The following is a 12,240-nucleotide window of genomic DNA, read 5'->3' as shown; positions in this document are numbered from 1 at the left end:
GTTTCGCCACCGAAGAGTTAAGGAAGAAATTTCTTTTTTTCTTTTTTCTTAATTTTTCTTTAGTACATATGCATTCCTACAATATATACAAGATTTAGTTGTTCCTAAGAAGCTAATAGTTTTGTGGATTAATTATCATTGACATGTTTAATATCTGTCTAATGATTTGGCTTCTCTTGTAGAATATCCAACTGCAGTCTGTGAAGTGCTGAGGATGATAGCGAGGAAAAATTCTAAATTATTATGGACTATACTCCCCAAGATTGGTGTATAAGAACAAATTTCTTTTCAACTATATCTATGTTGGTATTTCAATGATCCTTGTTCCTGTATTCTAATTCTAATATAATGATCACGTATAGCTTGGAAGGAATTTGGATGTTTGATTATTGCGGGGTTTGTTCAATGTGGGAAGCCTAAGGAGGCGATTTTCTATTTAGAGATGGAATGGAAGTGGGCTGGGGTTGGTGGTTTAGGGTTTAGGTTTTCATTGGAGGACGGGGGAGGGGGTGACAATCCGCGGTGGTTCTTGAATGTGGATCCATTTTCGTCACATTGGATGCAATAGTTCAGTTGTCTAGCCATGTAAGCAAATATAGTGTCCATCCTTCAGTTCATGCCATTATTTTGTCACTCCCATGTAAATTTGAAAAAAAAAAAAAAAACAATCATATCTTTATCCACCATTATTCCTAAAATGTCTTTTATTTATTAATTCAAGCAAATTATCTTCTCCTTTTTTTAGAGACAAGAAAATTCTCTTTAATTATATATATATATATATACATATATATATATATACAATCCTCTTCTATTGAGGGACGCCCTTTAGGGTACTCTACAATTTTTTTTCCAATGATCCAAACAATCTATTTTTTAGATCTTCATTCATAGATCATCCTTACAAAAAATTAGACAAATCGGAAACCGTTTCAACTTCCAATTGTGTCCTACAAAATCAATGAACATGGTGCTTCAAGAAAGTACTAAAATTTCAATAACTCAATTGAATGGCCAAATTATGTCAGATTCAAGTAATTTTTTGTGGAGATGATCTTTGAATGAGTATTTACAAAATAGACGGTTTAGATTAGTGAAATATAATCTAGAGTGGGGCCTACAAGGGGTGTCCCTCAATGGAAGCTGTATATATATACAGAGAGCTTCCATTGAGGGATCCCTAAACAAAGCACCAGTGGCTCCCCCAACGCAGCCCCCTCTTCCCAAACCATCCACCATCGTCCCCAACAACTCCTTGCCTACTTTGTAATTCAAATTCCAACTCAACCTCAAGGCCAAGTGGGTCATCTCTGATAAGACCTCTTACTCTTTCATCAATACCTCTAATGTCAACAGCGATGATGATTACGATGACGGTCATCTCCAGCAAGGAGTTGTTGGATATGGTGGCTTGGAAGTGTGGGAGGTGGTGGATGGTTTAGGAATGGTTGTGAAAAGGGGGCTATATTGGGGGAGGTGGGTTTTTTTCCCTAAGTCTTTAGAAGTTATTTTATAAAGGGGTAAATTTGTCTTTAAAATTTTGAAGATAAGATGGGTGGGGAAATAGAAGAGGGAGTGGAAATAGTAGTACTCTAAATTAAAGAACCCAAAAAAATTACAATAATGCATGGATTACACCCAACTTCCATAGTTAGATTTGGACTTATCCCATAATTTCTATTTTTTATTGTTAGTTTTAAACAATAATGTTTTTTTGAAATATTTTATTATGTTTTTGCACACATGACATATTTTAGCTAAATAACAGGTCCCACTTGTATCACGTCTATTTGACAAAGTTGAAGGTGGGGGATAAAGTAAAAGACAAAACACTGATCAATAGACCTAGCCAACAAATCATGTCAGCTCGGTTTCTTAATCAGTAGGCACGAATACGACCTATTAAAATAACGAATGACATGACACGATTCGTTTCACTCGTAAAGAATAGTGGGTCAGTTTAACCTACCTGATTCGTTTCACCCACTTTAACCTACATGAACCGTTTCACTCGCTTTACCCTACATGACATGTTTCACTCGCTTTAACTTACATGACCCGTTTCACCCATTTCAAAAATAAACTATATTTCTTAACAAACTGTTAAATGAAAACACCTTATATTAGACAATATTAAATATAATCTTTAAATCTTTAAATAAAACACCATTCACCAAAGTTCCAAATGGGTACTCGCGAATGGGTGAATAACGGTTACTCAAGGGTGGATAATAAGTATTTGCCCATGGATAACGTAACGATCCGTTAACTTAAAGGATGACTAATGGGTCGACTCATTTTCAACACAACTCATTAAGTCCGACCCGAATATTTATTTTTTTCATGTGAATTAGTGTTGTGTTAACATGTTATGTACAATATTATTAGTTCTATTGTTTAAAAGAGTAAAATAAGGTACTTTAAGTTTCGAGGGGCAATGTAAAATTTAATCGTAGTTTCATACTGTTTGATGCTTTTATCTTTATAAGAGATTCATCTTCTCTTTTTATTTTCCTATTTAAAAGTTTTAGTTTTTAAACATGAAAAAATATTTATTTACTATCTATCCTTACATGGATTTCGTTCCTTATTCTTATTATTAAGGAATTTTTTTGGAATTATAAATGTTTCACTTGAGCCTCCGCGCGCACTTCCGTTGGCAGTTGGCAGTTGGCAGTTGGCAGGCAAAGGAGACGCACAAGAATCATGTGTCACTGACAATCAGCTACTCAGATAGCATCTAAATCGGAGGCTCTCAAATCTCCACGTGTCGACAATGTACGCAACCACGTCATCAATTTTTTCCTTCCTTTTACACGGCACTACCAATTACCAACTTCGAGGCAGACAGAGACAACACCCAGCTCCCTTTTGTTTCCATGGAACGACCATGGAATTTTCTCGCCACATTTTCCCGATAAAATTCTTCCAAACGACCATTGAAAAGGAACAGAGAATCAGTCCGAGGCAGAGAGATTATGACGACTTTGATCAGAAAAGTGTGGGAGTCGGTGTCGAGCCGCAAGGGCTCGAACACGGAGTCAACGTCATCGTCATCGTCATCGTCATCGTCATCTTTGGCGACGTCCTCGACTGCCTGTTTGGGGGCGTTCGATCGGGTACCGACAGACCTACTGATGCAAATCGTGAGACTGGTGGGGCCCAAGGAAGCAGCGAAATTGAGCGCTGTGTGCAAAGCCTGGAGGTGTCTGGTCTCAGACAATGAGCTGTGGATTTTCTTTCTACAGAATCAGAAGAAGCAGGAAGAGCCTCACTGGGATTCCTTTCTTTTCTCTGAAACCCATTTGAGATCCGGTTACCCACTTCAGTATGTTAAAATTCAACTCAGCTGACTTTCCACACTTTTTTAATTCTAGCAGCTCAGCTACCAAACCCATTTCAGCATTCAATTCTACAGTCTGTGTTATGCAGAAAATAGAAGAAATCTAATTCAAATTGGTGTTATTGGTAGTAAATATTGGGATTTTCCTAAGAGAGGTTTTCTTTTCGGCATAAAGGTCTAATTTTCAAGTAACAAAACATAGAGAATGTTAGACTTGTAAATTGGATTTCAATTGGTTGGTGTATTTTGTCTATGTGATAGTGGATGTTCATAACTTGGAGAAAAGCCTCATCAACTGCCTTACTGAGGAAACCTTAATTTTTCTTTGATGCATTGAATTGTGGTTAAAGAGTGATGCTCTGACACATCAAAATGGAATTTCTATTGCAGACCATTTTGGAGTCAGATGCCCCAGTTGTCCTTCATGGCTATTTATGGCCAACGAGAGCAAGTTCCTGGTTCTGTTATCATTGATGGTGAGTGACTTTAACCTCCTTACTCATTTACAATTTATTATTCTTGAGAATGCTTACATCTTTTTTCTTTTATTATTCCCATTCTTCTTGAAATCATATATTCTTTTCTTTTGTGCTTTGTTAGGAAGCATGTAAACCAAGAGCTATTGAATGTTTAAGTATAATTTCTATCTACCATCCAGAAGGATATACTCAGATATAAGATTTCAATTTTGTTAACAACCTTTGAGTTTATCTTGCTTCTACATAAACCATTCCCTCATTTTCTCTTTACATTTCTTGGGAAGGGGGCTCTGGCTATTGCAAGTTTGGCTGGAGTAAATATGCTTGCCCATCTGGGCGGTCAGCAACCTTTTTGGTGAGTGTTTGTTTTAGCTCACAGTTAGAATTTCTTTTGCATACAATTCCCATAAATGGGTTAAATCCCACATGCTTGTTAGTTATGTTTGAAGCTCTCCTGCATTGTTAATTTCATAATTTGGACTTTGTTGCAATGTCTGTTCTGAAGTGATCTGATTTGCAGGAGTTTGGTAACGTTGAGTCTCCAATGTACTCTAGACTCCGCCACTTCTTTGTAACTATTTACAGCAGGTGTGCCTTTCTATCATTTTAAAATTTCATTACTATTTTGTCCTAGTAAAAAACTATGGCTGTTTGTCTCGATGCGATTCTCTTTCTTTCAGTTAATGGCATAAATGTTTAATTTAAGCTACATGTTCAATAACTTAAATACAAGTGAGCACATTTAAAATAATTTTCCACTAAAATTTCAAGTTGAAAAAGTATGGAAGAAACAGAACTTATGCACTACATTAATTATCATGTGGCATGGCGGTTCGAACCTTCAAACTATCGATGCCTTCGAATCTTTAATATCAGGTATAGCTGATGTGTGATTGTGTTTCTCTTTAGGATGCAGGTGAAACCATCTTTACAGCCAGTGGTTCTGTCTATACCCATCTGCCATTATGACGGTGAGTTGCTATCTATTACGTGCCCCTAGAGTTATATCTTGCATTGGTCGCATTAATTCTGTGTTACAGTCATTGTCTTGTTATCCTTCGCGAGGTATACTTTTATCCATTTTGTGTGCTTTTTTTTCCCTTTCCTTTTCCTTTTGTTCTAGATACAGAATCTGCCAAAGCATCAAGACGACAACTCAAAGAAGCCATATATAAAGTACTATTTGACATAAATGTCCCTGCTGTTTGTGCCATTAATCAGGTAGACTCTTCCCCTTCCCCTCCATAGTAATATAATCTGTTGTCTAAAAACCATAGGGAAGCAAGGAAATAAAGCATAACTAAGATGGATTGCATTCATGCAAAGTTTTTCTATGTGGTCTGGAACTGCATTGTTTCAATGTATAGATGGGTTAATTGAGTTCTTGATCCAGATTCACTGTCTGCTTTTAAAACTGTAGGCAACTTTAGCTTTATTCGCAGCAAGAAGGACCTCAGGGATTGTTGTAAACATTGGTTTCCAGGTCACTTCTATTGTTCCAAGTAAGCTATTTTAATTTTCATTTCATTTTCCTAGCAATTTCAGAAATATTAACTAATGGAAAACAGATCCCTGTCCATGTTAATGTTTTCTTGGGGAACGTGGATAGTGTCTCTTTTGCAATTGTATATAATTTTTTTTCTTCACAGCTATGCATGACATAATATTGTTTACCCTTTTGAATTAGTTTTTTGAAATGTCGGTTTACTTCTCATTTTTAGCTGGCAATCTGGTATTGTGTGATTTGTAGTTCTAGGCATGCTTGTTTGCTTTTAGTTCTTTAGATATCTCTAGAAAAATTCTTCCACTGAAACTTTTCTAAACCATCCACTGAACTTTTCCGTTCCAATAGTTTCTTTTATCCTTGTCTCTGGTGATGCTATGTTTTTTTTTTCTTGTTTCTTTTTTTCCATTTTTGGTTCTTGGGACTTTTGGAACTTTGTACTTATGTTTTACTGTTGTGTTTACAGTTTTAAATGGTAAAGTAATGCGCAAGGTGGGCGTGGAAGTTATGGGATTGGGAGCGTTAAAGCTTACAGGATTCCTTAGGGAGCTGATGCAGCAGAACAATATCGGTTTTGAATCACTGTACACTGTTCGGACTCTGAAAGAGGTATATTGGCTATCCTTTCATGGTGCAGGCTGTGGTTATTGGATATTTATCCTCATAGAATACTGTCAGTGACCGTTACTGCTATCAGTAGCATTCAACAGTTCTTTATAAAGGACAATTTCTGGTTCTATTTTTTGTTCTTTCTTCTGATGTCATAGTTGTATATGGAAACTTATTGGTGTAATGACAAGTGGAAAGTTAGAAAGTAAGGTGAATATTATGGGTGAAGAAGTTCAATTCGCCCCATGCTTTACTGGGTCAAGGACTGGAATGTGCAAAGTTAAGAAAGAAGTGTGTTCATTATTGTGATAAATCAAGAAAGAAAGAATTTTTCAATTTCATGTTTTAGTGTTTCTTAAATTCATTATAAAGACTATTGAATTTGGCTAATGTTCTGTTGGTTGAATAACACTCAGAACTTATGTTATGTTGCTGCTGATTATGAAGCTGAGCTATCTAAAAATACACAAGCGTCATTTGAAGCCACTGGAGAAGGTTGGTTTACTCTTTCAAAAGAGAGGTTTCAAACAGGAGAAATCTTATTCCAGCCACGGCTTGCAGGAGTGTAAGTACTGTTAGAAAGTTTCAGATTAATTGCTTTCTGTTTTTCCCTCCCCTTCTTCCTCTCCCCATTTTGTAGATTCTGTTGCATTCATCACATAAAATCATCAAGCATGGTTTCTATCCAACATTACCATTTAGTTTATTCAGAATGCAGAACTTCAGAGGGAAGCTGTATTTAAATTTTAATATGATTTTTGGTATAGGCGTACTATGGGTTTGCACCAGGCTGTTGCTCTTTGTATGGACCATTGTCATTCTGCAGAACTAACAGATGATGATGCTTGGTTCAAGACTGTAGTCTTGTCAGGAGGGAGTGCATGTTTACCTGGACTTGCAGGTATCATTCAATTACAGGCACTCTATCTTTTGTGACAAAAGAAAAAACCCAATCTGAAATGGGCAGCTTACTAATCTAGTGGCAATAGAGATGTGAAAAAATGTTGCAAATTACTTGTAAGAATACGAATCATTACCTTTTTCTTTCAACATTTTTTTTTATTCAGGAAGGTTAGAGAAGGAATTACATGGACTTCTCCCTCCATCTGTATCTAAAGGAATCACAGTCATTCCCCCTCCATATGGTGCAGATACTGCATGGTTTGGGGCCAAGCTGATCAGCAACGTAAGTGTTGTCACTATCACAAAACCTGTGTTTAGATGTACAATTCGAACAGGCAAAACTGCACATATCCATTGCAAAATATCTTTAAAAGAAATCCATCATAGATTCAGTTGGCTATAAACATTATTAGATATCTGGATTTCTCCATGTGACTTGTGGAGTTGCAAGTTTCAAGGTGGTGTTTAAAATTCTGTTTAGTATATAATTACCTGGTGTTAATACAGGTGAGCACCTTCCCCGGTCCTTGGTGCATGACAAGGAAGCAGTTCCGGCAAAAGTCTAAAGCCAAGCTTATGTGGTGAATAATTACTCTGGATTATTTATTTGAGCACTGCCGTGGCCTAAACAAGATATGAAGAGGTTATGGTGGGACTCCAAGGTTATTTTCTTATTACTTCCCACCGAAAACAGAGAGACAAAGCACAGAGAGGCTCTTTTGATGAACAGGCTGTGAAATTTGAAAGGTTTTCTCATTGTATATTAGTTATTTATGTCGGAGCCTGCTATAGAATAAGTATTCTATTATGTAGTTTCAATAAATTACGAATACGGCGAGCTTCTCTGCCGTGCCGAACGAACTGTATGTATCATGAGGCTTTACTGAGCGTATAATTGTGTCGAGTATTTGTATGTCTATAAGTGGAATTTTTTTTCCATTTTCCTCAATTTTGCAATTTTCGACTTACAGAGCACAGGAGACCATTGATGTGTACAACCTCATATTAAGTACCAAAATTGGACTTAATTGCATGGCATCAACATCTTTAAAATAATAAGATGTGAAGAATCTATGGCCTCTCCCACATCGAAAATGTATGCTATAATGGAGTTCTAACTTCAATTGCATCTATGTCTAAAAATCTATTAACCCTTCCCCCCACATCTTGTAGATTTCATTGTACTTGCTATGATTAATAGTCCCTGCTTCAAAGTCATGGACCACACCATCAATTTCAATAAAGCTCAGTCCACGAGTTGTCTCCAAGTTATTTTCTCTGATGAGCTTTGTAATTTTAGTTGCAGTTTCCTTTTCCCCAGCCTTAGCGAACATAAGCCCTGCAAGTTTATATCTGTCGCCAGACATTGGCTCAAGTTCAGTCAAGTGCTTGAAAGCAAGGTTCCCTCTCCTCAGGTCATTGTGCATCCTACAAGCACCAAGTAACGCACCCCATATAACCGAATTGGGCTTTTCTGGCAGTGACATGATAAGTTCTTCTGCCTCAGCCAGCCGCCCGGCACGGCCAAGAAGGTCCACCATGCATCCATAATGTTCAATGGATGGTCTTATCCCATACTCATGCACCATTTGATAAAAGTAATGATATCCCATTTCAACATAGCCGGCATGGGAGCAAGCAGATAAAATAGCCACAAAAATTATCTCATTCGGATAAGTTCCATTAGCAACCATGTCATCAAACAGTTCAAAGCACTTTTCAGCTTGCCCGTGTATGGCAAAACCAGAAATAATAACCCCCCAAGCAACTAAATCTTTTTGTGGCATCTTCTTAAAGACTTCATAGCCATGTTCAATGCTGCCACATTTGGCATACATGTCTATGAGAGCAGTACCAAGAGTGACACTAATCTTAGCCCCAATTTTATCAGCATATGCATGTATCCATTTTCCTTGGTCTAAAGCTCCCAAATGAGCACAGGCAGACAATGAGCTCACAAGGGTTGCCTCATTTGGAGAAACTTCGGAAATCATCATCATTTTCTGAAAGAGGCCTAATGCTTCTGCAGACATACCATTCTTTGTGTACCCTGCTATCATTGCGCTCCAAGATGCGTCATCCTTTTGTACCATGTTATCAAACATTTCTCTAGCCTTTTCTACTTCACCCTGACTGAGATACCCTGAAATCAACGAGTTCTTCGCAATCGTGTTCTCTTCAGGGAAGCCTGCAAGAACTTGTTCTGCACAGACCAAACTGTCCGTTGAACTCGAGTACATGTGTATTAGTGAGCTATGAACGTGTGTATCCATTGCTGTGCCGGCCTTAACTATCCGGCAATGCACTTGTCTACCTTCAAAGATTGCACTCAGTTGGGAACATGCTTTAAGAACAAAGGTATAAGTGTAACTGTCTGGTTTTAAGCCATCTAGTACAAGTTTATTATACAGCAACAAAGAATTATTTGGGCACTTACACAGTATCAATCCTCTGATCATGTTATTGTAGGCAAATACATCAGGACAAGATATTCTATCGAAAACTGATGAGGCATGGTAAATTTGTGACACTGTAACATAGGACTGAAGAAGCCTCCCTGCATTTGGAGGGCGGTCAAGCAGTCCTGATACAACTAATTGAGCATGTACTTGTCTTACTTCTTGGAAGTTGCTACACATTCGAAGAAAAACCAGAGTGGTTGGCATTCTAACCGGGATTTTCGAAGAGAAGGATGGTAACTTGTTCTGATTGGCAAGAGACGGAGGAGCAAGAGCAGCAATGATTGCCATATAAATTGCTAATTGTTGTTGGAGATGAACCTTAAGAGTTTAGTAGGAAGTTAAAGGCCTTGTACACTGTGAACCCTCCAAATTGTTTTACTTTGGCCGGCTGGGGGAGAAAATTAGATGATTCTCCTCAAATTTTATATTTTGGTCTGCACTGGCATCAATTATTTAGAGCCACAGAAACAAAAGTCCAAGCTACAGATGATATGAAGATAATTGCATCTGGTCCCCACATTACGCACTCCAGCTCATTTGACACATTTGGAAACCATGATGAGTTTGTAATTAGATATTTCGACGCGTTTAAAAACCACGTAGCGGAACTCTTGAAAACGAGAGATTTTGAAGTGTATAGCTGTCAATGTATTGCACAAACGGACGTTTAAATATTACAAATACCAAATGCCACCACAAAATGATGCATTGAAATAAATGGAAAGTATCTTATTACAACGGTATTAGCTCTAGCACTTGTGGGTAAAACATGGATGAAAACCCGATGAATGAAAAAATTGTAACTTCCTCACAAGTCTAAATATACTAAATGGCTGAAAATGGTCTTGACATTCATAATAACCTGAATAACAATACTACGAAACCAGCTGTGAGCATTAGCAATGGAGATCGATTGCATGTGGTATGAACACCATTTACATCGTCAGCCGACGCCGATGGTGGTAATGCAGGGCATAGAAGACCTTCCTTCCCTTCATGGCACTCATTGGCAAAAAGCCCCGGTGGGTAGTTTCCATAGAGGTTAATGTAGCTGAACATAATTGAAGCACATTCATTTGTCAAGTCATTCAGCACATCTGTATAAGGACAAGCCAATTCCTTGAATGCATCACAACACTGGGCAGCAGGGTACTGTGGTCCTTTGCATCGGCTTGTGATAACAGTGTAGTTCAAAAACTCAAAGTTCACCGGACAGCCTGCAGATAACAGGAGACAATATTTCACAAGACTTAGTTACCTTCTATTAAGATCTATAAACAGAAAAATAAGCTCTCAAGAGGATTAAGGTTCTATGCAACCCAGAACCAAAAAAGAGCCTCAGTGTGACATATAAGCTTCCAAGTTCTTATTGAAAAATAAGCTTCAAAGTAATGCAATCTGGTTGAAAAACAATATTTTGCCTAATTGAATCATGTTCTTGTTTTGTATTTTCTTTCTTTGCTGTTTCATTTATAATCCTAACATGCTTCTAGCATTCTCGATCTCTCAAACAAACAATATATAAGCTTCTTCTACCTATAATTTCCAAATCAATGGAAAAAGTAGAGAGGGGCATCAAATAGCAACCCATTTTTCAATCATCTTGCATAATTTGGGCAATCCAGTGGTACAAAAGGATGCAAGCTGAGAGACAATACACAGCATAATCAAGTTGCAGAATATCAGCTTGGCTTCAAATTAAAGCCCAATCTCAAGCACCTCTATTTTTCTCTTCCTTATATCTATGCGAATTAAAAGGAAACTTTGGCATATGAGAACTTAAGAAGACACGATAAACCATCAACCATTTGCAAATATATACCATTCTGTGAAAGACTCCCCAATTTAGTCACTAGATTTCGATTCCATTCTGGTCAATTAATTTCTCAAAGCCAGTTTTGACATGATTTAACTAACCACAAACTGAAATAACAGAAAAGATAATTACTTGATTACTAGTGAATTATCCTAATTAAGGCCAATCCATCAGCCTCCAATAACAGATCATTTAGCACACGAGCAGCATATAGATGCAAACTGCAATCAGCTTTCATCGTCCAAATAATAAAATTGAAGCTAGAAAAGGCCATCAAATGAGCATTGTCTAAAACTAGAAAACAGCAGTTTTCGTACCTTGTGGCACCACAATTCAATTTCTAGAGTTAAAATTCATGACAAACAAAGAAAAAAAAATTCAGAGAAGGGTGTGAAGGAAATGAAACCTTTCTTGGCCTGCAGTAGGTTCCGGCCGATTGAAGCCTGAGATTCAAAGATACCACCTGTAGTTACAGACAGAAGAAACAAAAGTTTAGAGCTTTGTCGAATCTGAGCTTACTTGTATTGAATGTAATGGTATGGCACTACATATATAGAAGTTATCTGTTAAATTGAGCAACACCTGAAATGAAAGTAGGAGAAGAAGAAGAAGCAGGAAAACCCATCAAAAGGAAGAAGAAGAGAATTGCAAAGCTGAAGCAAAAGCTTTGATTCAACACCATGCTTTCTGGGTTCGTGGAGAGAACAAAGAGAAGCCAAGTTAGAGATCAAAGATCTCTCTTTGTTGACTAAAGCGAGAGTTTTTCCTCCACCTTCTGTTTCTCTTTCTTTTATTTGTTCACTATTTCTTCTTCTGGAAAGGAAAAAAAAAAAAAAGAGGATAAAAAGCTTAAATCTTTCTGTTTTTTCTTATTTTTAATTTTTGCAAGTTTGCTAGCAAGTTGAAGTAGCTAGTAGCAACTTACCTTAGAAACAGTCGGGCTTGATTGAAAATGGAGTACAGCAGGCTACGCGGAAACTGGTTTCTTTTTTCCTCCTCCCATTTGATTTTTAATTTTGGTTATATTGGGGCAGTGGGTATTATTGTCTTTCTCTAATATTATTATTTTTCTTGTCAGATCTCTAAATTGTGGACTAATTTGTTCATACTTAAGAGTAAGATAG

General features: G+C 37.3%; 3 protein-coding genes across 5 annotated transcripts; 1 reads left to right on the top strand and 2 right to left on the bottom strand.

Moving 5' to 3' along the window:
* The first annotated feature begins 2,832 nt into the window (after positions 1-2,832).
* On the top strand, positions 2,833-7,787 carry LOC117632036 (actin-related protein 8). Of its 3 annotated transcripts, none has more exons than XM_034365406.1 (12): positions 2,834-3,328; positions 3,734-3,819; positions 4,107-4,177; positions 4,343-4,410; positions 4,732-4,793; positions 4,952-5,043; positions 5,243-5,324; positions 5,793-5,935; positions 6,352-6,500; positions 6,703-6,836; positions 7,003-7,121; positions 7,346-7,787. In XM_034365406.1, the coding sequence occupies exons 1-12, from the start codon at positions 2,979-2,981 to the stop codon at positions 7,421-7,423; spliced, it is 1,434 nt and encodes a 477-aa protein (XP_034221297.1). In that variant the 5' UTR covers positions 2,834-2,978; the 3' UTR covers positions 7,424-7,787. The 3 variants fall into 3 exon arrangements, with proteins under 3 accessions (XP_034221298.1, XP_034221297.1, XP_034221296.1); XM_034365405.1 differs by having other exon boundaries at positions 4,946-5,043; XM_034365407.1 differs by lacking the exon at positions 7,346-7,787 and having other exon boundaries at positions 2,833-3,328; positions 4,946-5,043; positions 7,007-7,119.
* An 86-nt stretch (positions 7,788-7,873) lies between these two features.
* Positions 7,874-9,727, bottom strand: LOC117632035 (pentatricopeptide repeat-containing protein At5g66520-like). The gene has a single exon (XM_034365403.1). The coding sequence runs from the start codon at positions 9,586-9,588 to the stop codon at positions 7,975-7,977; it is 1,614 nt and encodes a 537-aa protein (XP_034221294.1). The 5' UTR covers positions 9,589-9,727; the 3' UTR covers positions 7,874-7,974.
* A 198-nt stretch (positions 9,728-9,925) lies between these two features.
* On the bottom strand, positions 9,926-12,162 carry LOC117632037 (GPI-anchored protein LLG1). Its single transcript, XM_034365408.1, has 4 exons — positions 12,042-12,162; positions 11,699-11,929; positions 11,523-11,579; positions 9,926-10,517 (listed from the first exon to the last, which is right to left on the bottom strand). The coding sequence occupies exons 2-4, from the start codon at positions 11,796-11,798 to the stop codon at positions 10,153-10,155; spliced, it is 522 nt and encodes a 173-aa protein (XP_034221299.1). The 5' UTR covers positions 11,799-11,929; positions 12,042-12,162; the 3' UTR covers positions 9,926-10,152.
* Positions 12,163-12,240: the final 78 nt, after the last annotated feature.

The sequence above is a fragment of the Prunus dulcis genome, chromosome 6, assembly GCF_902201215.1.
Source record: "Prunus dulcis chromosome 6, ALMONDv2, whole genome shotgun sequence".
NCBI classification, from domain to species: domain Eukaryota; kingdom Viridiplantae; phylum Streptophyta; class Magnoliopsida; order Rosales; family Rosaceae; genus Prunus; species Prunus dulcis.
Note: the sequence above shows the minus strand (reverse complement) of the source record. Positions and strands in the feature narration are given on the sequence as shown.